This window comes from Eleutherodactylus coqui, chromosome 13 (assembly GCF_035609145.1).
Source record: "Eleutherodactylus coqui strain aEleCoq1 chromosome 13, aEleCoq1.hap1, whole genome shotgun sequence".
NCBI classification, from domain to species: domain Eukaryota; kingdom Metazoa; phylum Chordata; class Amphibia; order Anura; family Eleutherodactylidae; genus Eleutherodactylus; species Eleutherodactylus coqui.
Window position 1 is genome coordinate 34,995,562 of NC_089849.1, and position 26,315 is coordinate 35,021,876.

Here is a 26,315-nt window from a genome sequence, read left to right on the forward strand (position 1 = left end):
AAATCTGCCACATGGGAATATACCCTTAGTGTGTATTGTGTATAAACATGACTCTCAGGATTACATAATGTGATACGTTAGCAGTACTCTATATCCCTGCATGCTCTTTGGCTGTTGACTTAGGGTTGAGGTAGAGCTTAGAGAGAAAACATTGTATTTACCAATGTATTAAATGTGAAAACAATCCAAAATTTGCTCCAGGTATCTGCACTTTCTCCTTAAGACACTTTGTACACATTTAGTGCTCTCTGGAGACTCCCCAGATCACACTCATACTGAACTATGTCACTAGTTTGACCCTGTAGAGTTGGTTTTCTCAGTACATTAAGTTCTCTTAATTCTTTATGTTCTGGTTGGCTTCCATCTGTAAATCCTAGATGTCAGTATCACAAGTTATTTTTTTAGCTCACCTCCTATAAATATCGTAATATCACTGATCGTGTGGTGTAAAAGGCAAAGTTGTACTAAAAAGTTGAATATGCACACAATTTGTAAATGCGGACAACTAAATTAAAACAGTGAAAAATGAAATCTCACCCTTTCATAATAATGCAAGGAAACCCTGCCTAAAAGCGGGACGATTGCTCTGACAAGGGCGACCCCACGTCTGGAACCTGGGGGGAAGCTGGACTGTACCTAGGTGATAACAAGGTGGGTGGGGGCAATTGACATAACAGTACTAGGAAGCTGATATTACTAAACCAAACAATCAGTATAAACACTAGAGACTTAAGGCTCATTTACATGCAAAGACAATCTTTCAAACCCTTGAAAGATTGACAGTTCTAGCAATCATTTTGCATAAAGTAGTAATGGGCACTAATGTCCATTAGCACTTTATCAGCTTCATTTGCATGTAAATAAGCCTCTGGCAGCTGTTTGCAAATCCCGGCATGTGCACTCAGCTGCATTGTCTTCGCATGGGCTGCCACGGGCTGTCAGCTAGATACAATGTAATTAGCTGCCCCTGTAGAGAGCACAGCGTGTGGTCCCTGCTATCTCTCTTCGGCTGAAGGATGGATTTTATGCTCACCTAAAAATCGTAGTTCAGCCGAAGAGTGAAAGATGAAAGCTTTTACATGGAACGATTATTGCTCAAAAGCCATTGTTTGAATGAATTTTGAGCGATAATGTTGTGTAAATGGGGTTTTATCTGAAAGTATGATGACAGCAGGAGGACACACACCAGAGCAGAACCCCACCATAAAAAAAAGAATAACCAGTGAGAAGAGGAGCCAGCGCAAATGTATTGTGACACCGATTGATTGGTCATTGAGGAGGTGGTTACCCCAGCTGGCCAATCAGACACCACACCAGCAATTTATTTTTTCATGTCAGCGCTCAGTATTGAATGTCAGGGTGCATATGCAAATGCCACGGTCACATGGTCCTGGACTGACATTGAAACATCACCACGGACAGCCTGCCCGGTTGTGGCCGGCGTACCGCAACAAGTAGATGGAGATTAAACTGGCCTCTAGGCTTATTTTTTGGCGCATTGCTCAGTGACTCAAGATCAAAACCCAATTTGGAAGGTGAAAGAAATGTTGTGCAACTAAATGCATCTTGAGTATAATTGAATATAGAGAAGCGTTGTAAATCATTGGTCCCTGTCACACACAGTCCTATTTATCCTGTCATAAATCATTGTATGTTTAGCCAGCTCTCAAAACGCAAGATTACTTAATTATTCTTTAATTAATAAAGTACACTAAGCAATTGTATACAATGAGGAACAGAAATGATGGCCAGACACATTGATGAACCTTTTGGGCAAAGCTGTTGTACAGTATGGTTTTATTTCCTGATATTCTGCTAATCCTGAAGATTAGCCAGAGTATTGTGTTATGATCCTTTGTACATCTTTGCCATCCCCTTGGGACTCTCGAAGGCTCCTAATGGTCTCTGGCAAAAGTGTGGCTCATGGCACAACACTACTTTTTTTTTTTTGTAGTGGAGACACAATGTTCCCAGTTCGATGCCAATGAATAGAGCACAAAGACTCTGTTTGGGACGTGACAGTGACCACTTGGAATGCTCTACCCTTCTTCTCTTGGAGATTGCTAGTTGTGCAGTAATTAACACCCGCCTTCCAGATATACGATTGCATGAAGTTGAAGTTTTCCTAAGGTGACTACTTCACTATCTTCCCATTATCAAGCACACGTTTTTAAGCACTACTCTCCACCCACCTAATCCCAAATGTATTAAAATATTAAAAGCAGTGTCCTCTGCTCTGGCTATTCAGTTCCTGCATTTCCACGGTCGTCGTGGACTTGTGGAATAGCTGCCACCTGACGGCTGCAGCCAGTTAGAGGCTGCAGTAGCTCGGTGCTGTTCTTCTGTCATTATGGTTCTCAGCATCTGAGTGGTGATGCCAGGAGAAATACACATGACTGTTGCGGTCTCTGATTAGGAGGACTGTGGAACTAGATTGCTAGATCACCAGATCAAGGAGCCCCAAAAATAGTGTCTTGTGATGGTTGTGTACCCCCAGTCCAGCTGTCCTCATTTACATGCTGAGTCAAAAATGTTTTGCGGTGGGTGGGTTCTGGCCGGTGAGAGTTGCAAAATGTAGACATTGGTTTGCAGGGCAGAGTGACAAAAGATTTGGACTGTACATCTTTGTGGAAGATGTCCATTTATATTTGGGGCTGGCAGAGAGGACCGATGTCCCTAAGTAAATCTATATTTTACGGATTTGCACCAGGCATGCAAAATTGTTAGGAGCTCTTTCGGCTAGGCAAATTATTAGTTTTGACTGCTATTTCAATACGTTACTGGAATTAAAGGGTATTATTACGTGTAAACGATCCATCCATGTACACCTTGCAAAATTACACCCTATTAACTTTTTAAATATCTTCCCTTGGTCATATAAAATTGTAACTATATCGTACATCTATTGCCACCACAGATTATAGACATGCAGGGAAAACAGTGGCCAGTCCTCCGCCGAAAATGATAAAGTTGCCTTAAATATTATCTGTAATAAATGATCCTCCTAAAGGGGAAATTACAACTTTTCATATAACCCTTTAAAGGGCCACTCCAGCAAAAACACATTTTTTTCATGCCATCCCCCTCACCTAATTGCCTGTCACGCTCTGCAGGTCTCTTCAGTATATTGCGGCCACTTCCATGCAGTGCAGCCCCTGTCTTATCGGGCACCATCTTGAGGCTGAGCGTTTTAAATTTCAGTTTCACATCTATTCCATGGTGTATCAGCATGGCATTAGCTGAGACTATACCATTTTTGCCTGCTGTGGGGCAGTTTAACTATTATTATCGTAATGCGATACTTAGATAGTTTAGGCATTTTTTGTAAGCAGAGATACAATTATATTTATTTTAGTATTATTTAGATTGTTTTGTGGGGAAAACAGGAAAAGGGGTTTTTATGTTAATTTTTAATATTTTTTCAAGTCAAAATTTACCTTGTATAATATACTCCAATACCTCAGTACTACAGTATATTTCTAATTTTAATGAACACCTTAACCACTGCCTGTAGCAAGGTTTAATATATGGATAAATATATGGCAGCCCTGGGAGCCTTCATTATGCCCAATACGGCTATTGTAGCAAACATCGGCTTCCCGCGATTGCATCACAGGGTCCAATACGAAGTTGGAGGACGAACACCTCCATCTGGCTGTCAGTTTACATGTAATGGTCAGGATTGACTGCGCATGTAAGCTGTCAAACAGCCGATTTGCTGCTGTTTGTGGTGGGTATCTGTTTCAGGGAGGAGGGGGAGGGCAGGGGAGGGGGAGAGGAAGAGAAAATAAAAAAAAGGCTCGGCACCCGGCGTCCCACATACAAAAATGCTCGAGTCTCCCATTGTAGTCAATGGGGTTCGTTACTCGGGTAGAGCTCTTGAATAACGCGGGCCCGAGCATTTGGGTGCTCGCTCATCTCTAATGCCCACCCATCACCTCTGTGACGTACATATAGATCACAGAGGGGAAAGAGGTTAAAGATTTTCACCTATTTCTTTTCGATTTACTGCCCTGTCCACCTGGTTTGAAGCCATCCCTCTGTGTAGATTTCCGAGAGCTGATGAGCAGTCCATACCCTATTAAATACCATTGGGTGTCTACTGTGACATGACTACATTTCCTCTTATTTACTTTCTCTTAGGAACAAAAAATGTGTGTTTATTAAAAAAAAGGACCACATGATGGGTTTTGAGTCAAATTGTTATTTATGAGGTTCGTTCTGAGTCAAGGATGATATCATGAGAATCCAAACTCTCGTTCTATTCTTACTCAGGATTTGTACGATCAACTAAAAAGACAATCTTAAACACATTGACAGGTCCACTTTAAGTTGCCCAAAGCTTTTGGCAAGAATACATAGTCCTTTTTTCCTTCCAGTACTGAGCTATAGGATTTGGCAGGGACTTTGATGGAAAATGATGTATTGAACCACTGAGAGTAGAAGGATGTACCCAAAACAAGATTTCATTGGTTGACTCCTGGCAGCTATACTGGCTCCTGGCTGTCACCTATGTGCTTCTTGCTACCTTTTCCAAAAGAACAGGGTATTCCAATAGTTTTGGGCACAGTCACAATGAGCTCTGTGTCGTTGAGTTGTGTAACAAGGCACTGGAAACTTTCATTGCGTACTGCTGACAGAGGCTGTTTGTCGCATTTTACCTCATCGGACTGGACAATTGACAAAGGGTTTTGGGAAAGATACATTCTGAAAGAGACTGATTGTAATATATATCAATATGTTTCCAACACACTCTATAAGTTATAGGTAGGATAACCCATAAAACGGAGAAATATTACATTTCTTTAACAACCTCAACAACTTTCTATTGGCTGCCTCTTTACTGCGTGACGCATTGGAAGCTGACTTTGTGCTATTAACATGTTGATACAGGATATATACCTTGAGCTAACTAATCCTGTAATTTTCCAGATTACTTTTACGATTAATATACATTAATGGGATGTTGCATTGTCTTTTTGCACTATCAAAGGTTGAAACCCTTAAAATTTGACATTAAGTTGGCAAGAAACCCGTAGTCATTGGGTAACGTATGAGAACCAAAGTTTCTCATCTTCAGATTAAACACACTTGTCTATTAACTTTGTCTTAACACATTTTTAAGTTGTAATTGCTAGATTTGTGTAATTTCCACCCATTTGAAGAGTAACAGCACTTTTTAAAAACTTTGAAACATCAAAGCAACATATCAAAAGTTTTGATCGGCGGGGTCTGGGTGCTGAGACCTCCACTGATCGCTGAAAAGAAGTGGCTCTAGAGCTCAACCGAAGCACTGTGCTCTTTCGGCAGTCTTTGTTGCTTGTCAGTTCCTCTTGACAGCTAAAGACAGATGCATAGACTTTTGTAGACATCTATAATAGAGATGAGCGAGCATACTCGCTAAGGGCAATTACTCGATCGAGCATTGCCCTTAGCGAGTACCTGCCTGCTCGAGAAAAAAGGTTAGGCTGCCGGCAGCGGGCAGGGAGCGGCGGGGGAGAGCGGGGAGGAACGGAGGGGAGATCTTTCTCTCCCTCTCTCCCCCCCTGGCCCCCCTGCTCACTGCCGCAACTCACCTGTCACCCGCACCAGCAGCCGAACCTTTTCTCTTGAGCGGGCAGGTACTCGCTAAGGGCAATGCTCGATCGAGTAATTGTCCTTAGCGAGTATGCTCGCTCATCTCTATTCTATAACATTTACAGCTACCGATAGAAGTCAACAGGCAGCAAAGACAGCTGAAGGGGCACAGGACTTGGGTGAGCGCTGCACGCCCTTCGTTCCAGCGATCAGCACCCATCCCTCCACTGATCAACACTTTTGATATGCCAGTTCAGTTATTTTTTTAATGTTGGATTCATATGGAATCCAGCAGAAAAAAAATCAAAAGCATGCTCTATCGAATGCTATATTATTGACTTTTTTAAGTCAAAATTTACCTTGTACAATATACTCCAATACTTCAGTACTGCAGTGTATTTCTAACCCTAGAAGCATTGATTCTTGCTAAGAATATCTACATAATAGTGTGCTGTACAAAAGCACCACATGGCAGCATACAGATTGGTGGCTATGGCTCTGTTTCCACGTCTCGCCTTCCATACTACATGCTTATTGTTCCGCCGTGTGCATGTGGCCTTCTGCTGTCTAAAATCATCCTTACTTTGCAATGTTGTTTTAGTCTTTCCTTGATGGGATACAACATTGGTGTAAGTCTAGTGTGAAAAGTCGAAAGTGAGCCTACTGGAAATTTAGTGTTTTGTTTTCAGTACCTTTTGGCAGCAACAAAAGGAAAACTATTCCCCCGAAGTACAGCGCAGGACTTGTTTTGTTGATATTTTGACCTATGAGAACTGACCAATTTCATTCATTCAACACAATTACGTCTGTCTCAGATTATACGTGATAATACATTTTTTGTTATGTTCTTCACTGGACCTCATACAAGATTACAGTCCAAAAAAGTTTTTAACAGCTAGATTTGTATATATTGCTTACCAGGGCGTTCAGCCGAAAGAGAGAAAACCTTTCTTTCTGCAAATACTAGACATAGACTAGACATACCGTCATTTTCAACACTCTCCATGCTAAGAGTGTCAGTAGCCTATAGCAGCATATCTGGCTACTGTGTGCTTCCTACTCTCTACTCGCCCTTCTTCAGCGGAGGTGTTTACAGGTCTGAGGGTTACTATGAGGTTCTTTCTTACAAAAGACGCAAAAGAAAAAGGTGAACAAGTGCTGAGAGGAAGTTCTATGTCTTTCCAAGTATAACTTATTTTAGATGATTCGGAATATCATCAAACATATTTATAGGTTATTCATCCACCAACAGATATTTGGGTCCTGAAATTGTTCTCATAAAAGTGGGAGAGGATGAATGCTTTCAAAAGGAGGGCTCATGCAGGACTTCTCACACCTTAACCAAAAATCATACCCCCTAGACCAATGAAGTGCACTTTAGAAAGGCTCCGAGTGTAATTGAGGTACTGTAAAAGAATGCTTCTCAAAGAGACCCTCTCTTTCTAATATATTATGGCAAACCCCAAGTAAAATATTTTGCTGCAGATAAGATAAGATAAGGATGGGAGAAGCCAAGGTCACAACCATCCTAGACTTTTCACATCTGAAGTGAGAATCATACCCCTAGACCAGTGGTGGCGAACTTATGGCAAGCGTGCCAGAGGCGGCATGCAGGGCCCTCCCTGCTGGCACGTGCTGCCATCGGTCGCTCACCACTTGTGAATACCGTCAGGGGCCACGGTTCCCCTGCCGGCATTCACTCAGTGCCGCTGCTAGCAGCGCTGATCCCGGCGCACACTGTGACGTCAGTGTACAGCTTGGATCTTCCACTCCCCCGACGTCTCCTACTACTTGGTTCTGCGAGAGCAGGGGGAGGAGGCGTCCGGCAGCACACTGACGTCACAGTGTGTGCTGGGATGCATATTAACTTTTTCTTCCCCACTTCTGCCCTAATCACAAATCAGGTTGCTGGAATTGCTGATTAGGGCAGAAGTTGACTAATCATGATCTTTTCTCTATCCCAAGGATAGATCATCAATAGTTTTTGCTCTAAAAACAGTGCCACTTGAGAAGCATCGAGTGCCATCCATTAATTCGGACCTGAGCATCTGGTCACTTATGTCAAAAGCGTTTTGTTGGATAACAGATTACATATACTACTATCAGATCATATAGTATCAAAGTGGACCAAGGAAGACACATTGGTTGGTTGCTCTTGCTCTGAGCCACCTCGGTGGCTTGTGGCACTTTATGACTTGACCAGATGCATTTTCGACTGTTGTTGTGTGTACAAGATAAGTAGATTCAGAACATTTACTGTTGTTATAAAGGGTGTGGACCATATCGTACTCTGGGAAAGTGAAGCTGTGCGGAATAGCTAGAAATTCTTGTAAACCCTATGATCCTATATTAGCTCTCTTCATTATTCATAATTTTACAGCCAAACTCAATGCCAACATCCTCTGCGAGGTTTAGCACTCTATAATTAACTGGTTTCCTTCCTTCATTTTATCTCGAAGTTATAACATGCTCAACGGTGATTTATGGGCCTTTATATATCATAAACTATCTGCAAGTTTAATCAATGCCGCAGTCTAGCCCGCTCGTAATCTCCTACTTTATGTGTTAATTATTTTACAGATTTATAAACTATAAGTTTTGGAGAACTCCGTTGTGCAATAAAAATTGCCCTTCTGGCCATCGGCTCCCCTGTATAGATACACGTGCACATAAATTGTACCTGTGCAGTCTAAATAGGCTGCTAATTACACCTCCTTCTTTATAATTATACGTTTTACTGCACATTTATGTATTATAAGGCTGCTTTACATTTAGGCGTGTATTTTCTTATGATTTATTTCACCAATTTGAATAATACGCTCGTATGTTTATAGTCCTTTGTTTCAATGTATTTAGTTATATTTGCTTTTCGTGAAGCCGGAGCAGAATGGCATCTTCTTTCCTAAAGTGCTAAAGCCCAGCTTCATTTTCTGATAGATTAGGATTTAGGATTGAAGGAGTATGTGTAATTTTGTAATATAACGTTATAACTAGAGATGAGCGAGCACCGAAATGCTCGGGTCCGCGTTATTCGAGTCGAGCTTTTCGTAAAATTCGAGAGCTCTACTCAAGCAACGAACCCCATTGACTACAATGGGAGACTCGAGCATTTTTGTATGTGGGACGCCGGGTGCCGCTGCAATGGGGAAGGGCCAAAAACTGGGGCAGGGTTGACAGCTTGATGCTCGTTCGAGTAGCGAGCACCATCGAGTACGCTAATGCTCGGCAAAGTACGTTCGCTCAACTCTAGTTATAACTTGTTTTACAATGCTGCAGAGGCATTGCTTTATCTGTGGTCCACAGCGGAGATGATTTCATACCGTGTATCCTAATTGATGGGAATTTGTCATGACACTCCATATGTCTACATCTATTTATCCTTCTTCAAGTTTTTAGTCAAGACCTGATGGGGAGCTTCTTGAGCCCACCAAGGGCAATAGAGTTTAAGATATGGTGCTTTCTCATACTGCTCTACCTACTTGAGCAGGAATGGGAAAACTGCTATATAAATTTATTTCAAAGGTGTTCAAAAGATCTCCGGCAGGCTCTGGTTTTGACAAAGTATTCAGCCTCTACCACAAAGGACCATCAGAAAACAACTCCATTTAACCCTTTTCCAATCCAATTTGTATCCTGGTTTTCCTAGGGGGCTTACTCTTTTTCTGCTGTTATACAATAGCACTATATGCTGGCTAAAGCCAGTACTGCATGAAGTGACGTGTTGTATAGGCTCCAACAGCAGAGAGGCTGGCAATATACAGTAAGAGAACCCTGCCAGACGTCTTCCAACATTGGAGCTGTACAGCCTTCAATCATAATGTCTTTAGACGTCAGACAGTGGATTGGAAATGGTTAAAACAGGCACACTTGCATCTAAAGGTGGCCATACACCATAGGTAGCTGACCACCAAATACCCATTTGGCCAACAGCTACTTTTTTTTGACATCTCCATATGCATGTGTTCCCAATAAAGAGAGGGGAATATATCTCTACCAGACACCTTTTATCTCATGTGAGAACGTAAGAATCGGGAATGGGGAAATCCAATATGCCTGACCATTTCTTACCCCTGATATCGACCTTTGAGGACAGTCAGGACACCCTCATGCACATTAGGTGGTCAGTCAATCCCATCAATTTTATTAGGGCTCACCATAATTTAATGTGTAACTGCACCTATTTAAAAAAAAAAAAAAAGGGGGACAATTTCAAAACCGGATTGTAAAGGTCTTTGGGCCGTATAAGAACAGTATATAGCGATGTGCTAATCTCATTATTAACAGTATTACATGCACAGCTTAGATTGCATATGAAAATCCCGATGATAGGTTCCTTTTAAATCCAACATTTCTGACAAGTTTCTCATGTTTCATTCCACATAAATACGATTTGCTAATCTTAGTTTTGGTAGGAGTTTCTTCGGTAAACTTTATTTTCTCAGAGGAATCTGAGTAATTGCGTTGACATAACAAGGAGCAAAAAAGCAGTGTGTTAAAAATAGTGAAGTCTGCCTAGCTTCATGGACAATTAAACATGCTAATGATGGAGACAGATGTCTCTGGGCTAGGGCTCACGGAGGGAGAGGAGTTGCGAATGTGCAGCTCTTGGTGTTTAAAGGGATGTCTGCAAGTTGTTGATACCATTAACAAGGACAAATTATCTGTGGGAAACCTCATCCAGATGAAAAATACAGCAGGGAAACCTAGAGATATGCAAATATGAAGATACAGGGGTCATGTGAATCAACTATAGGAGTAATGGCAAGGAGTTTTATAAAATTCCAAACTCAGTGTATGTGTTTACAATATTCTTAGAGTTATGAAACTTTGACTCAACTTGCCACGACTGCTGGTTGCCTACACTTGTCTACATCAGGTGGTTCAGGACTAGAGATGAGCGAGTATACTCACTAAGGCACATTACTCGATCAAGTAGTGCCTTAGCCGAGTATCTCCCCGCTCGTCTCTAAAGATTCGGGGGCCGGGAAGCGGCGGGGGAGAGCGGGGAGAAATGGAGGGGAGATCTCTCTCCTTCTCTCCCCCCGCTCCCTGCCGCAACTCACGTGTCACCCGCCCCGGCCCCCGAATCTTTAGAGACGAGCGGGGAGATACTCAGCTAAGGCACTACTCGCTCGAGTAATGTGCCTTAGCGAGTATACTTGCTCACCTCTATTCAGGACCTCTAGTGTCACCAGGCTAGATGAGCAAAATTTTGGAAAGTTCCATTCTGCTGGTTCGCTGAATTTTGGCAAAAAGTTCAGTACGGTCCAAATTGGTTCAAACGAATAATGATCCTGGCCAAACAGTGGTGGCAGTTCTTCTCCTGTGGGTCAGTGGTTAGCAGTGTTGCCTTGTAGATGTTGTTAAATTGGACTTAGGCTAAGCACTGAGCCACCATTTCTCCTTTTTTTCTTTTTCTGTCTTCTCTCTTCTTCCCCCTCTTCCTCCCTGGACAAACCACCTAAGATTCGTGTTGCAAACCAAGTATTTTAGTAAAGTTCCGTGTGAAACAAGGATTGACTGGTTCGGTTCCACTATATGACACTTTATGATTTTGCGTTATTTTATTACATGTTCTGTCAGTTTCAAATGGTATAGCGGGGCGAAAGTAGATTTGTGTCAACTATTTTATTGACTTTTTGTTGGGTTTTTTTGTGTTTTCTTTTCGTACAGACCAGGAAGCTGTCTAAAGCAGAGCGCCAGAGGTTTAGCGAAGAAGTGGAGATGCTAAAAGGTCTACAACATCCAAACATTGTCCGTTTTTACGACTCTTGGAAGTCCATAGTGAAGGGACAGATATGTATTGTCCTAGTGACCGAGCTGATGACTTCTGGGACGCTGAAGACGTAAGGATATACTTTTTTGTAAACTAAGGTTGATTGTCATGAATATCCAGCTCTTTATTACTTTGTATTTTATCTCTTCTATTCATACTGTGAAAACCAACCCCAATACAGAGTAATTGATGACCTAATCTTAGGATAGACCATCGATATATGCAATGGGGTTTGATGATGGGACCCCCATCAAACAGTAAAACAAAGGGTCAATAGCTGGCTGGAACTCCATGGCCCTTTTTCTTCATTACCTGGCACAACAAGGTCCATACCTACCTGTCCGGCTGTCCTACTACTGCGGCTGAGTCCTGTTCACAGCCATAATCATACACAAATGACCTATTCTAATAATTTACTCTTGCTGTTTTGCACTAAAAGAATGAATCACAATTTTTATAAAACCTCTCTAGATAAGCTTAAAAAACTTCTCCAACATAGATGTAGAATTAAAAAAATTACATCCCGTACAAAACCTACAATAGACCATTAACAGAGTAGTCTAATCGGCATCTGAAGCCTAACCACCATCCTTGTGATCTATGTGTGTGCCCCAATAATTGATTTTCTTGCTCAGAGATAATGCTTATTTCGGAATGAGGTAGAATTTTTTGCTAAAATTGTCTCAAATTTGATATTTTAGCTACTTGAAGAGATTCAAAGAGATGAAGCTGAAGGTTTTACAGAGATGGAGCCGTCAAATTCTGAAAGGCCTGCACTTTCTCCACACTCGATGTCCTCCTATCATTCATCGTGACCTTAAATGTGACAACATCTTCATCACGGGGCCCACAGGATTTGTGAAAATTGGGGACCTAGGGCTTGCCACATTAAAGAGTGCCTCATTTGCGAAGAGCGTTATAGGTAAAATATCAAACCGTTAATAAAGAAGAGAATTTCCAACCACAAAGTAAAAATAAGCATATATTAGTAAATCATGAGTAATTCTATTTTTTTCTACTTACTAAGATATTAACATTTTTTCTGTTTTCTAACTGAGGATATTTTTTCACGATATGACAGCAGAAAGTGCAGCCATCTTGGTTGTCACCTGTCCATTAGTTTTTCAGAAATTGAAAATCAGTGTTTATCTTGTTAGCAGGTTTAGTCAACAACAAAGTGACAACTGTGCAATCAGTGTCTAAGAAGTAGAGATGAGCGAGCACGCTCGTTTAAGGCAGTTACTCGAGCGAGCATCGGTCTTTTCGAGTAACTGCATACTCATCCGAGAAAATTGGGGGGGGAGCAGCAGGGGTGAGTGGGGAGAGAAAGATCTCCCCCCCACCGCCCCCCCCCCCCCCCCCCCGCCATCCCCCCGAATTTTCTCGGACGAGTATGCAGTTACTTGAAAATACCAATGCTCGCTCGAGTAACCGGGCGTGCCCGCTCATCTTTACTAAGAAGCTAAATTAAAGCAACCCTTCAGTTTCAGGACAAAATTATATCCTGGGGACAGAGAGGGCAGTTATATTACCTACTGATGGTCTTATGTGCTGATGCCCTTCTGATCCCCCAGTTCCTGGTTCTGTTTTTAGCTGTTCAAGATGGTTGATGCAATCTTCAGACTGCCTAATTCCCACAGTGTATTGGTTGTGTTAGGCTACCAATGCACTGTACCTACTCTCTAATTGGCAGCACTGCTCACATGATCAGTGCTGGCCAATCAGAGAACAGTGTTCATTAGGTAGCTATAAATTTGCGTTGGCCATTTTGGACAGCTGAAAACAGGATCCTGAACCGGCAGATCAGAAGGACATTTGCCGAAAAGATGAACCGCATGTAATATATAAATCCCCCTCCAGTCCCAGTTCATAATTTTGTCCTGGGACCAGAGCGTCGTTTTAAAGGTGACCACTATGTGGCTGCACTTGCTACAAAATGTAATTGTTAGTAATTTTACTGTAATTGTAGTTTACTAAAGGATCAGCTATATTCTTCTTCTTGATCGTCTTCCATGCATACATCATTCCTGAAATGTAAAATATGTGAAACCATACTGGTATCTGCAGTTGCACTACTACTATCCAAATGCCATGACAGAACAAAGGACAGATCACCTACTAATTACAATTAATCTATATTTTCTAGCTGACTCCGATTATGCAGCCCATTATGGAAAAGATTCCTAGTCCAGACAAGCCCACTAATAATCTGAAACACATGATGATCTCTGGCAAAAGCCTGAATTTTCAGATTTCCAGCCTTGGCTTGTCTACAAGGCATCATAAGCTTTTAAATTCATGACTAACAATAAATTAACATCATCAAAAGTTATAATTTGCTATAAAAGCTTCTGCTAGAGCCGTGAGACGAACGTGACATCATGTTTAATATCTGCAGGTACGCCCGAGTTTATGGCTCCGGAGATGTATGAAGAGAAGTACGATGAAGCGGTTGACGTCTATGCCTTTGGGATGTGTATGCTGGAGATGGCCACCTCTGAATATCCCTATTCTGAATGCCAGAATGCCGCTCAAATATACCGCAAGGTGACCTCAGTGAGTATCCGTGAGCAGATGCAACTAGATTCACAGGTCGCTCGAAAATGTGGTCATCCGTGAGAAATATTTAGAGACCAAATTACAGTTTATCATAGACTACAAATAGTTCAAAGGATGGTATGAAATAGGCTTCAATAAAATACACATTAGGTGTGCTAGTATTACATAAAACATGTCCATAAAATAGTCAAAAATAGCACAAGTCAACATATGATCAATAATATCACTGTGCCAATCGTGGCATCCACCTCCACCTTGGGTTTGAGCCAATATTTAGTCAAATACCATCACAATCATCTGCAGAACTCTTCATACCATAGTAGGCAAGTCATACTCCCCTAACCCAGCAAGCTGTATATCCCCCGTGTTGCTTCCCCATCTCCGCTCACTTCTGGGTCCATCGGTCACATGCTTGTCTAAACACATGACCACTGCAGCCAATCGCTGGACTCAGTGCTACTGAGACTGGGGATTGGCTGCAGCAGTCATCCGCTTAGACTGGCACATGACCATTGGAATCGAAAGCAGAGAAAGTAGGACCGGAGTTGCGAGGGGCACACGAGAGGTGAGCATATCCGTTTTTATTATATTTTAAGCTCTACAATACTTTTCAGTGATGTCAAACTTCCCTGTTACATGAACCAATAAAAAGCAGTAGTAGTGGTAGTAGAATAGCTGATTGAAGTAATGGCAGAATTTCAGTGAGCGCCATGGACACTTCTGTCCATAGCAAGCACGGCACCATACGTAGTGTAGTGGTTGTGCCTGATACTGCAGCTTAATCCCGTTCACTTGAAAAGGACTGGGCTGCTCTCGGGCCATGTGACCAGTGAACGTGACGTCACAGGCCTGAGAAGAGACCATGGCGCTCAGATGAGCACCATGGCCACTTCAATCAGCTCCTCAGTCGGGATCCCAAGTTGGGGACCCCACCGATCAACTACTGATGACCAGGTTATCAATAGTTTAGTCCCGGAAGACCTCTTTAAAGTCTTTCCTTGAGATTTTTAGGTACATATCTATATGATCAAGAATCATACATCCTGTTGTCCTCCATAACTTTGCTGGCAACCGCTTTCAATTTAGCTAATAGTGATCGTCCTGATCATTGCCCTTCCTTCTATCAGCAGGGGATATGGATGAGGGATGGTCTTTTGTAGGCAGCTCCTTTGAACTCGCTGTACTTTCTGTATATCTAGAGTGAGTTCAAAGGAAACTGCAGGAACTGTGATTTGATTGTCCCTTCAAGTATTTTAGAAGAATATTTAGAAATCTGATATGAGTCTTTATTGGGTTGCCAGCAGTTATCACTAACCTAAATGTCAGCACCTGCACGGATCATCAACGTTACTATATAATGTCACTAAATGTGAGCCCTCCCTCCAAGCCCGGGGATTGCCTGACATGAATGCACAACAGTTTATGCTAATAGTTATGTTGCAAGCGATTCCAGAGAAATTGATATGGCTGCGTGCATTGAGGCACACGGCGCCCTACCGGGTCGGTATTCCAGAGCCCTGAGCCTGTGCGCTGCCACCTACTGCCATATTGTTAAAAGGGTTGTCCAACTAAAAATGCATGACCATCACACCATTCAATCTGATGTCACTGTCAGTGGGAGAAGAGTGGAACATGGGACCCCTGTTCTCAGGATCGGTGGCGGTCTCAAAGGTGAGACCCCCACCGATCAGACTTCTATCACCTATCGTATGGATAGGCGATAAAAGTCTTATCTTGGTACAACTGCTTTAACCCTTTCCAATCCACTGTCTGACATCTAAAGACATTATGATTTAAGGCTGTATCGCTCCAATGTTGGAAGACGTCCGTCGGGGTTCTCTTACTGTATATTGCCAGCCTCTCCGCTGTCGGAGCCTATCCAACGTGTCACCTCATGCAGTACTGGCTTTAGCCAGCAGATAGCGCTGTTGTATAACGGCAGAAAAAGAGTAAGCCCCCTAGGAAAACCTGGATACAAATTGGATTGGAAAGGGTTAAGGTTAGGAATTTTATTGCTGCTACTTCTGTGCCCGGAGCTCTTAGAATATATATGTCGTGTCTGCTGACTACATGTGTAATTTGCATACATTTGCATATACAGCCTGTGGCAGGGGAAATTGAGGATATATGAGCAATGTAAATATATACTGTTAGTATTATAGAGACCAATGTTTTCTTCATACGGTTTTATATAGTTGTTTATGTATCTGAGAAAGTTCCTATATAACAGTAATGCCAAGGTAATGAAGTATGATCATGGTTATTGCCAGAGGCGTAACTTAAAGCTTCTGGGCCCCAATGCAAAACCTGTAACTGGGCCCCCAACTATAATGCTTTATTCATAGTACTGGGCTCCCTATATGGAGAAGAGAGGCCTTCTGGGCCCCCTAAGGCTCCTGGGCCCGAGTGCAACCGCATCCCCTGCATCCTCTATAGTTACGCCCTTGGTTATTGCACTGTATAGGTGTGAGGGCTATCGGTAGGGTTTCAAGCATTTTCTATGGAACATTGAGTTCATTAATTAATTCGGAATCAAGTATATTAAAACTAGCAAGTACAGGACATGTTCTGCATCACTATGGACTTCAGTGTTATTATGTGGCCGTCATTTCCAGGGAGGCCCGATTCCTTCGAAGCTATAAATGGAAAATGTGAGTCTGTCATAATTACTTGATGAGAATTTCAGATAAGGAGAGAAAGAAAGTCTGTTCCCTCCACGATGCCCAATGTTCTTGTCAATCAGTATAAGATTGAAAAGTAAGAGATAACGAGTAAGGTGGCCGCTGGCCGTGCCGCAGGAATGGAATCAATGAGTCAAGGTAGATTTACCTAGATAGAATAAAGTAACTTGGTCACATTGTAAGTGATTTAGTCAGTAGGTAAAAAAAACAAGAAATATGGTTTAACCTCTTTAGGAAAAAGACGATTCTACATTCTAGGAGTCATAACTTTGTACTTTTATGTTGACGTAGCTTTAAGGGGGTCTTTTGCAGAAGGAGTTGTGCATGTGTAGACATTTTGGGTTACAGTACATAAGCATTATGCATAGGAATCATTAGGGCATATACGTAAGGTAAAGGTCTATTTACATGGAGCGATGATCACTCAAAATTCGCTCAAACGACAGTTTGAGAGACAGTTTTGAGCGATCATCTTTGCATAACTCTAAGTAACTAATTAGTTAAGAGTTGATGCAGGCGGAGCGGGATACCACCGCGATAGCTGGGAGAACAATGCAGCTGTTTTGTATATGCAAACAGCTGCATTGTTCTCGGTGCTTTCAGCTGGTGTCCCACTGATAACTGCCAGTGGGATACCAGCTGAAAGAATGCTATCAGCACCGCCCACTGAGCTATCAGCATGTGGCGCTAATAAGGCTCATGGCTCATTTCTAGCTGGTTAGAAATGAACGATGAACAAACAGTGCGCGATGACTGCGTGTTTAGACGCAATGATTATTGCTCAAAAGATGGCTTTTGGGAGAATTGTGAGCAAAAATCGTTGTGTCTAAATGGGCCTTTAGGTATGATAATATTATAATATTAAATGAATTATCACAATACAATGTCTTTTTAGGTCTGCACAAATACTAGAGTCCCCAAACACATTTAGACTTTAGTTGTCCAAACCTACCAATAGCAACGGGGCTGGATGACTCTCTGATCTGTACTGGGTGACTTAACTTTCCCCAGATAGGTGATTTTGGTTCAGGGAAGTTGAATGTCAATATCCAGTCCTTTTGTTCCCTAGGAGATAAGCCCCTGCTGGAGGTGTCCAGAGGGAGCTTACCTCCCTAAACACATGGACATTCAGTTAAGCCAAATGTTCATGTGTATGGGGCAACCGGGAAAAATGGCTGTTGGACAAACCATCTTTGTTCTTATAGTTGTTGAATGTGCACTTGTCAACAGGTTCATTCTATGCAAAGCACGGGCAGCATGAACCTGGGACAGGTATGCAATTGTGCTTGTGTATATTTTATTCAGAAACGCTGCAGAGTTTCAGAATAAACCCATTTTAAGGTTTGACTCAGAAATGATCTTTCAGTCAAAGAGGCGGGGGGGGGGGGAGTTTATCTTTGCTGTGGTCATAAAAGTGCTGTAGTGGAGAGGTAAGGGCTAAAAAACAAGCATCAGTCCAACTTCAATGACAGATCTCCTATTGAGACTTAGACTGCAGTTTCTATATACAGTGATATGTAGAAGCTGCAGAAGACCAGCAGTGGAATATTTTTAATTGAACCCTATTGCAAAAATGATAGTCAGCTCTAAACATATGCATTTAAATTGCCCCACAAAGCTGTCCATAGCCTTTAAAGCAGTGTATCCCAACTCCAGTTCTCTTGGACCCCCAACAGGTCATGTTTTCAGGATTTCCTCAGTATTGCACAGGTGATGTAATTATTGTTGGTGCCTCAGACATTGCCACAGCTTTTCTTACTATGGGATATCCTGAAAACATGACCTGAGGACTGGGGTTTGGGAAACACTGCATTAAAGCACCGCTGTGAATGTTGGATGCATTAGAGTAACATGAGTACCTGCAATAGCAAATGACTTCCAGGAATAGTTCACCCCCTATTGACTCCTATAATCACATCATTTGCTGTACCAAATGCCTTCCTTACGCACCGGGTCTGCAGCTTTATATTTGTATTGATTTATGTTTAGTCCATCAAATGTGTAATTTTGAACAATGAAGGCCAATGAGTTTGCTGGAGCAGAGCCAGTTTTCATGCAGAATTCATCCCAAGCCAGATGCAGGACTGACTATTATCTGATTACATGCGGCCTGATGTTATTAACCTTGCATTAATGAATGTATGAGACCATGCTGAGATCTGATTACACAATATCAATTGTCTCTCAGACACAGATTCTGTATTTTAGAAGCACATGGAATTTATGGATGGGTTCGTTAACTGGGAATATCACACATGATCAAATTAAAATTAGCATATTTTTTCCCAGAATATTAAATAGTTCTGTCAATAGCTTATAGGGTCCACCTATAGTTTAACCCCTTCCTGTCCAGCCTCCAGGACGTAATATGTACATACTGAGTAAGAAGAGGTTCACATGGAAAGACATATGTTTGTCATATGGATGGTGCAGGCTCAGGAGCTGAGCCTGCGCCATCTTCAGCAGGACTCGTCTATGACTGCCAGCCAGCCTCCTGCTGCAATAGCGGGGACCGACAAGAACATTGATCCCTGCTGTTAATTCTTTACATGCCATAATCAATGTTGATCGCGGCATGAATGGAGTTAAGAGGGAGGATGCTCCATCTGTGATGTCATCAGCCCACCACCATGAAATCGCAGGCCTTCTGGTCTGCCATAGCAAGCACCGGCAAGTAAATCATATAATACACTGCAGTACAGAAGTACTGCAATGTATTATCTGAGCAATCATAAGGTCGCAGGTTCAAATAATAGTGAAAAAAAAATTCATATAAACATAGACAAATACTCTTTTTTGCAAACATTTGCCTTTTTTGTTTAAAAATAGGGATGAGCGAACGTGTCCGTTACGGACACATCCGCACCCGGACACCGGCTTTGCCGAACACTGCAGTGTTCGCGCGTAAGTGTCCGGGTGCCGCCGGGGGGCGGGGAGATGCGCGGCGGCGCGGGCGGCAGTAGCGGGGAACAGGGGGGAGCCCTCTCTCTCTCCCTCTCCCCCCCACTCCCCCGCCGCACCCCCCCGCGCTGCCACGGCGGCCCCCGAACTTTTTCGCCCGAACACTGAAGTGTTCGCAAAGTTCGGTGTTCGGGCGAAAAAGGGGCGGAGCCGAACGTGTTCGCTCATCTCTATTTAAAAATAATAATAAAAACCCATATGCTTGGTATCACCACATCCATAATGATGCCTATAATAAATTCAAAAAAACTTTTTATCTTGCATGGCAAATGCTATTAAAAAATCTTCCATGGCAGATGCTATTAAAAAAAAGGCTAAAAAATTTTGCCAAAATGCTAAATGTGATCAAAAAAGCCATATGTACCCTAAAATGGTGCCAATAAAAACTACAGCTCATCCTACACAAGCCCTCACAGAGCTCCGTCCATGGAGAAATAAAAAAGTTATGGATCTTTGGATGGAGCGATGTAAAAAATAAAAGCGTTCTTTATTGAAAAAAAGAGAAAAAAAACTTAAATATATAATTTTGGTATTGTCGTAATTGTATGAAATCACAGAAAAAAAGTTATCATGCCATTTATAGCACATAGTGAACGCCATGAAAAAAAAAAAAAACAATGGCAGAATTGATGTATTTTTTTTTCACCCTGCCCCTCCAAAAATGAATAAAAGTTACTATAATGGTACCAATAAAGAATACAGCTGGTCATATAGCATATAAACCCCTTATATGGCTACATCAATGGAAAAATGAAAAAGTTAGGGCTTTTGAAAGGTGAAGATGAAAATCTCGCAAAATTCTCATTAGGTCCAGAATAGGCTGTGTCCTTAAAGGGGTTAAAGGAGTTGCAAGAACAGCTTGCATCTTGATCTGGAGGCAATGGTACATAATGCATAGTACCCAGCAACATAAACATTTTGTACCTTGCTTTCTGGAGTATAGCCAATGTCAATCAAAGATGAAGTTTCCGGAGAGACATTGTATATTGTGTTCTTTGCCAACTACTGGAGACAAGAGGATGTAGGCCATGTTCCTACTAAGCAGAAACAACTTCAACTAACAGGAAAGATCAGGCTTAGACAAATGAAATTCCCTGCGGCGGCTTTCCCTGTTGCCGTTGACACTAGATTATTTCGATAGAGGGAAGATAGTGGCTGTGGTCATGTTCTGTTGTAGCCGCTGCCCTGGCATACATTGGTAGAATATAGGTGCCAACAACTGTGTCTTTAGTCTTTATCCCTAGTAGCTAAGGCGATCCTCATTTAAATGGTTAATGGTAGAAAATTGCTTTAACTTACAAATGCATACATACAGGTTTGTTGCAAAACCGGGCAGGTAGACAGAAAGCGGGCGGACCCTACTATAGTCAATGAGGTCTGCCCGATGCTGTTCGGCTACAAGGATTCCCCTTTCCTGCTTCTCGAACAGAAAAGGAAAACGGAATCCCCAGCTCAGGTGGGAAAACACATTTACTATCAGTCAAATTAGAGATAAGTTCCAGAAGACCGCAGACATTGATGAGCCCCACAAAGCAAGAAAGGTTGATGATAATCTCCAAGAAAATCTGTGCAGCACGTAGGGGTGAGACAGGAATTTCAAAATCAAACGCCCATCATATTTTGAAGCACTGTCATCGGAGAAGCTACGTTCCAAGAATACAAGAATAGTCCATGTGCTCAATGAAGATGATCCAGACTTGAGTGCAGTTGTTTGAGTGGCACTTGGCAAGATGTGCAGAGAATACACCGTTTCCAAGAAAGATTGTTTGGAGTGATGAGGCTACATTAAATTAAATGGCCCAATTACCTGCCACAATTGCACCTACTGGGCACCTGAAAATCTTCATATTATGGAGGAACATCATATTAATTTACCAGCAGTTAGGGTGGATTCACATCTGCGTTGGGATTTCAGTTTCCTGCTCCAGCGAGTAGTGCCTTAGTCTTAGTCTGCCTGCTCGTCTCTGAAGATTCGGCTGCTGGCGCGGGTGACAGGTGAGTTGCGGCGGTGAGCAAGGGGTAGCGGGGGGGGGGAGAGGGAGAGAGGGATCTCCCCTCCATTCCTCCCCACTCTCCCCCGCCACTCCCCCCCCCCCCCCCCCCCCCCCCCCCCCCGCCGGCACCCGAATCTTTAGAGACGAGTGGGCAGATACTCGACTAAGGCACTACTCGCTCGAGTAGTTAGCCTTAATGAGTATACTCGCTCATCTCTAGACATAACTGAACAGTGCAGAACTGACCCCATTGAATATAACGGGGTTCATTGGCTTTCCTTTCAGGTGTCCGTCTTTTCGCTGGAAGAAAAAGCACTGCATTCAGCCCTTTTTCTTCCAATAGTTCATGCTGGGAATGCGACAGAACCTCCAACGTAGATGTGAAAACACCCTTACAATGTGGTGCCACCTACCAGCAAAAGGATTAATTAGACTAATCTTTTTGGACTCTACTGTGACTGGTGCCATTTACTCTAACTTTCTGCAGCAATCTGTAAGGCCATACATTTAAGAGCACTTTGAGGATGAGGAACACCTTCATACTACCATGTTTCCATGAAAATAAGACTTGTCTTATATTAATTTTTGCCCCAAAAGAGGCACAGGGTCGTATTTTCGGGGGATGCCTTATCATGCATTACCTAGCAGGCGCCGTCCGGGTCCCTCCTGCTTGTCTCCACAGTTACAGTAGGTTTCCTTGCAGTTCTTAGCGGCGGACAGAAGATTGCTTGCTGGTAATGGGTTTGCTTGCTGTGATTGGTTCACCGAACACTGCAGTGATTGACTGAGCCGTAGCACTCAAGAACCAATCAGAGTAATCACTTGCTGGAGGTGGGGTTTACAAACCCCGCTACCAGCAAGAGATATTTTGTTGGTGACTGAGAAATGCAATGCAGCCTGCCAGGATTGCAGAGACCAGCAGGAGGGACCCGGACTGCGCCTGCTAGGTAATGTATGTTTTTTTTTTGTTAATGTAGCATAGATAGGGCTTATTTTCGGTGTAGGCAGGGGCGTAACTATAGAGAATGCAGGGGATGCGGTTGCACCCGGGCCCTGGAGCCTTAGAGGACCATAAGGCCGCTCTTCTCCATATAGTAAGCCTAGTAGTATGAATAAAGCATTATAGTTGGGGGCCCTGTTACAGATTTTGGGGCCCAGAGGCTTCAAGTTACGCCTCTGGGGGTAGGGCTTACATTTCAACTACTGACTGAACAAGAATGTGCTTAAATACCAAATTAAATAATTCTAGATGTTTGCAATTTCATTGCTCCGCATTATCTGCAGTGCCTGGACCACAGAATGAACTGTGTGCTAATAAACAGATTTTGAGATTTACGGAAAGGGAACAGCGGGAGAATGATATGGAATATATAGTTGTATGTCATTCAGGGGGGGTGCTGGAACGGCTGCCATTATTGATTGTCACATGATATGTCAGCAGTGTAAGAGCCAAGATAAGTGAATACAATTGAAAATAATCTTCTACGGTGCCACTTTTTGTAACTTTATCTTCATTTCATCCACAATACTGCAACATATCCTGGATTGTTTTTTCTTGAAATACCCATTTGTTCTTCATCTCGTTTTCCCACCTGGCATTGAAAGGGTTTCCCCTGGCAAACACCAAGTTCTTGTGGTCCCGAATCCTTTCCAAAACAAACTAGCCCTCAGGCATGGCTGTAATTATTTATTAATGGAATGGAAACTTCAAGCCTATATATTTTGATGTAATCAGCTTAATAGCCTGCATTAAGGAGAAAACGCGGATGTGTGTGTCTGCCCAGTACTGCACTCCGAGCGGCGAAGACCAGTCTAATGCTGATTGCTCCTGAAACTGGCACAGAGACAGAACGTGTTCTGTAGTAGAGTCTCATGTTGCTGGTAAGCCTTAAATCTGCGATTCCGAAGAATATGGGGATAGTATAGCGGGCAGCATACTTGTCTTATGCCGTAATGAAAAGTAATTTAGACTCAAGGGGGGGGGGGGGGAGAGAAAAACTTTGATAGGTTTCTGAACAGTCTTTAGATAATCTTTTAATCTTCTCCTACTGGCAGAGATTTAATCACTAATTAGGATACAAAAGAAGAATTATGGCAACTTAAGTTGAAACATCCATTAACCGTGACAGTGTGCTTTAAACCACTTAATGGGAACAGTTTTTTCTTAGGTTTTGCTTTTTTTCTGTGGAATGGAATAAAAATGCAATTGATTTTTTTAGAGCAGCTGTATATATATATATATATATATATATATATATATATATATATATATATATATATATATATATATATATATATATATATATATATATTTGATGAATGGAAGCTGGATTGTTCTGCCAATTTAATTTAGAGCCTTATACACACATTACAGAACAATAAAACAGCGCCACCTAGTGAACATATTAAAATAAAAATCTTATACAATGAAAATATATGTGGCTTCCATAAACTATACAGTATAGATACATACTGAATGGCTACTGTATTAGAGACAGCGGCACTTTAACGATTGATGCGTCCCTGTATGGAAATTAGACCCGTGACCCTGGAGTGCAGCATAAAATCAGCTGTGCAAGTTTTCTGTGGATCAGTTTCAGTGTGAACCCACATTAGAATGGAAAGTCCAGTGATCAGAGTGACTTCCAACGAGGCCGGGTCATCGGTCCTAGACTAGCCGGGCCAGGATTTCATACACTGCCGTACTTGTGGGTATTCTCATGCAACGGTGTGGAGAGTATGCAGAGAATAATGTGATCAAGGAAAACCCTGCAAAAGTCGATCCTGTTGGTATAAACAAGTCGTTGACAAAGGAGTTAGAGGAGGATGTCAAGAATCGTACTGATGAACAGGTTACAGCTACAGTTGAGCGAACGTACTCTGCAGAGCTTGATGCTCCTTCGAGTATTAGCGTACTCAATGGTGCTCGCTACGAGAGAGAGAGACGGGTCACATACAAAAATGCTCGAGTCTCCCATTAAAGTCAATGGGGTTCGTTACTCGAGTAGAGCTCTCGAATTTTACGAAAAGCTAGACTCGAATAACGAGGACCTGAGCATTTTGGTGCTCGCTCATCTCTAGTTACCACCAAGTATAGTGCTGGTGCTCTAAATGTCTTGTCCAAGTGCACAGCTTGTCATTCCTTAGGACGGATGGGCTATACCAGTAACTACTGGTTCCAATTCCAATACAGATTTCTGTTGCACCATGCTGATAGGAGGTCAGAATTTAGCACAAGCAGCATGAATCGATGACCCCTTTCTGTAGGATGGCAACAGTTCAAGCTGGTGGAGTAATGGTGTGGGGAGTGTTTGTTGGCACACCCTGGGTCCTCTGATACCTGCAGATGGACACCACAATGAATTGCTATGGCTCAGAATCCTGCACTGAGCAGGGGGTTGGACCCGATGACCCTGGATGTCCCTTCCAACTATACCATTCTATGAAAGGAGGTCCAACATGCTACTGAATGGGGCAATAAAGTTGCCATTTGGTATATTTGCACATGATTATGTTTAGCTATAGCATTGGTCTGGGTCTTCAGCTAGTGCAAAAAATACACACATGTATCAGTCACACCGGTGTTGCAGACCACCGAGCTTAAATTGGTTTGTCTATGTTTTGGTACCCTTACACAGAACGACTGTCGGCCGCTTAAGTGCAAAAGTACCATTTCTCCTTTTTTGGCCTTGCAGACATAAATAGGCTAAGGCTTGAATAAAATCTGTTGTCAACTGTTCCGGGAGCCTCACAGATCTGCTCCATTGAATGGAGGATGTTGTGTTCCGATAGCGGTCACTGGTCACATGGTCTAGCCTAAGCCTTAAAGAGTAATGAGTCAGTAATGACTGGAACTTATTTGCTGTGACCATACAATAAATGGCCAGACTGATAACTCCTCTTATCATTGCACCCTAAGACCCTCCACCTGCCATGAGTACTAGCGGCATTAGCCATATTTCCGAATAGAAGTTTTAGGTTCTCTCGCTATCAAAAAAATCTTCAAATTACACTTCTAAGTCTATAAAAGGCGTGGCTGTTCGATGATTGAACATTGCAGTCCTACCAGTCTGACTTCATTTCACACTGAGATAATACAGTTTCCGCTTTTCACACTAATTTTCCGCGATTCTGAAGTTGAAGAAGAGTTGTAAAGTATTATCTCACTGTGAAATGGAGTCTGCTTGGCACCCTTGTAGTCACCCTTTCTCGTGTCGGTTAAGTTGCTGGTAATTGCCATAGAAGAACTTAGAGCGAAGGCAAAAGAATCGTATTTGGAAAGATGTGCTTACAGGAAAAGGTCTGACGAGGTTTGGGAAGTTCAGTGCAGAAAAGCAGGTTTAGATGATAAACCTTTATAAATAGACCATAAATGAAGAGAAGGAGAGCGCTCCGAATAGAGGCGGCGTCCTCCGTTTTATCAGCTTTCTAATTAGTCCCTAGTGATCGGCACACCTGGAGACCAGCCCGCTATAGCTGCAGCTGTGGACGCTTGCAGGTTTTGCAATCTCCAACCACATACAGTATATTTCAAGATTTTTGCAGAACACTCAGAAATTGAAGTAATTTGTCCTGTATTAGCAAGAAACGGAAGGAAAGCTGGAACCAAATCAACTGTAAGGAAAACATAGACCTCCTTACATACAGGGGTATATTTTGTTTACCTGACTAAAAAGATGGGATCAGCAACTTTCTAATGCTGTACATTATTGACCTTAAAACGTCTTTGTGCATCTAAGGAAAAAAAATAGTGTCTTGGGGTCGTAT

At 42.4% G+C, this 26,315-nt stretch overlaps 1 protein-coding gene across 1 annotated transcript in view; it reads left to right on the plus strand.

Moving 5' to 3' along the window:
• WNK4 (WNK lysine deficient protein kinase 4) overlaps nucleotides 1-26,315 on the plus strand; it is a 154,876-nt gene that overhangs the window by 76,130 nt on the left and 52,431 nt on the right. Inside the window, exons 2-4 of the mRNA XM_066586966.1 lie at nucleotides 11,251-11,423; nucleotides 12,055-12,275; nucleotides 13,752-13,909. Coding sequence (XP_066443063.1) covers nucleotides 11,251-11,423; nucleotides 12,055-12,275; nucleotides 13,752-13,909 — 552 coding nt within the window. The remainder of the gene's footprint in view (nucleotides 1-11,250; nucleotides 11,424-12,054; nucleotides 12,276-13,751; nucleotides 13,910-26,315) is intronic.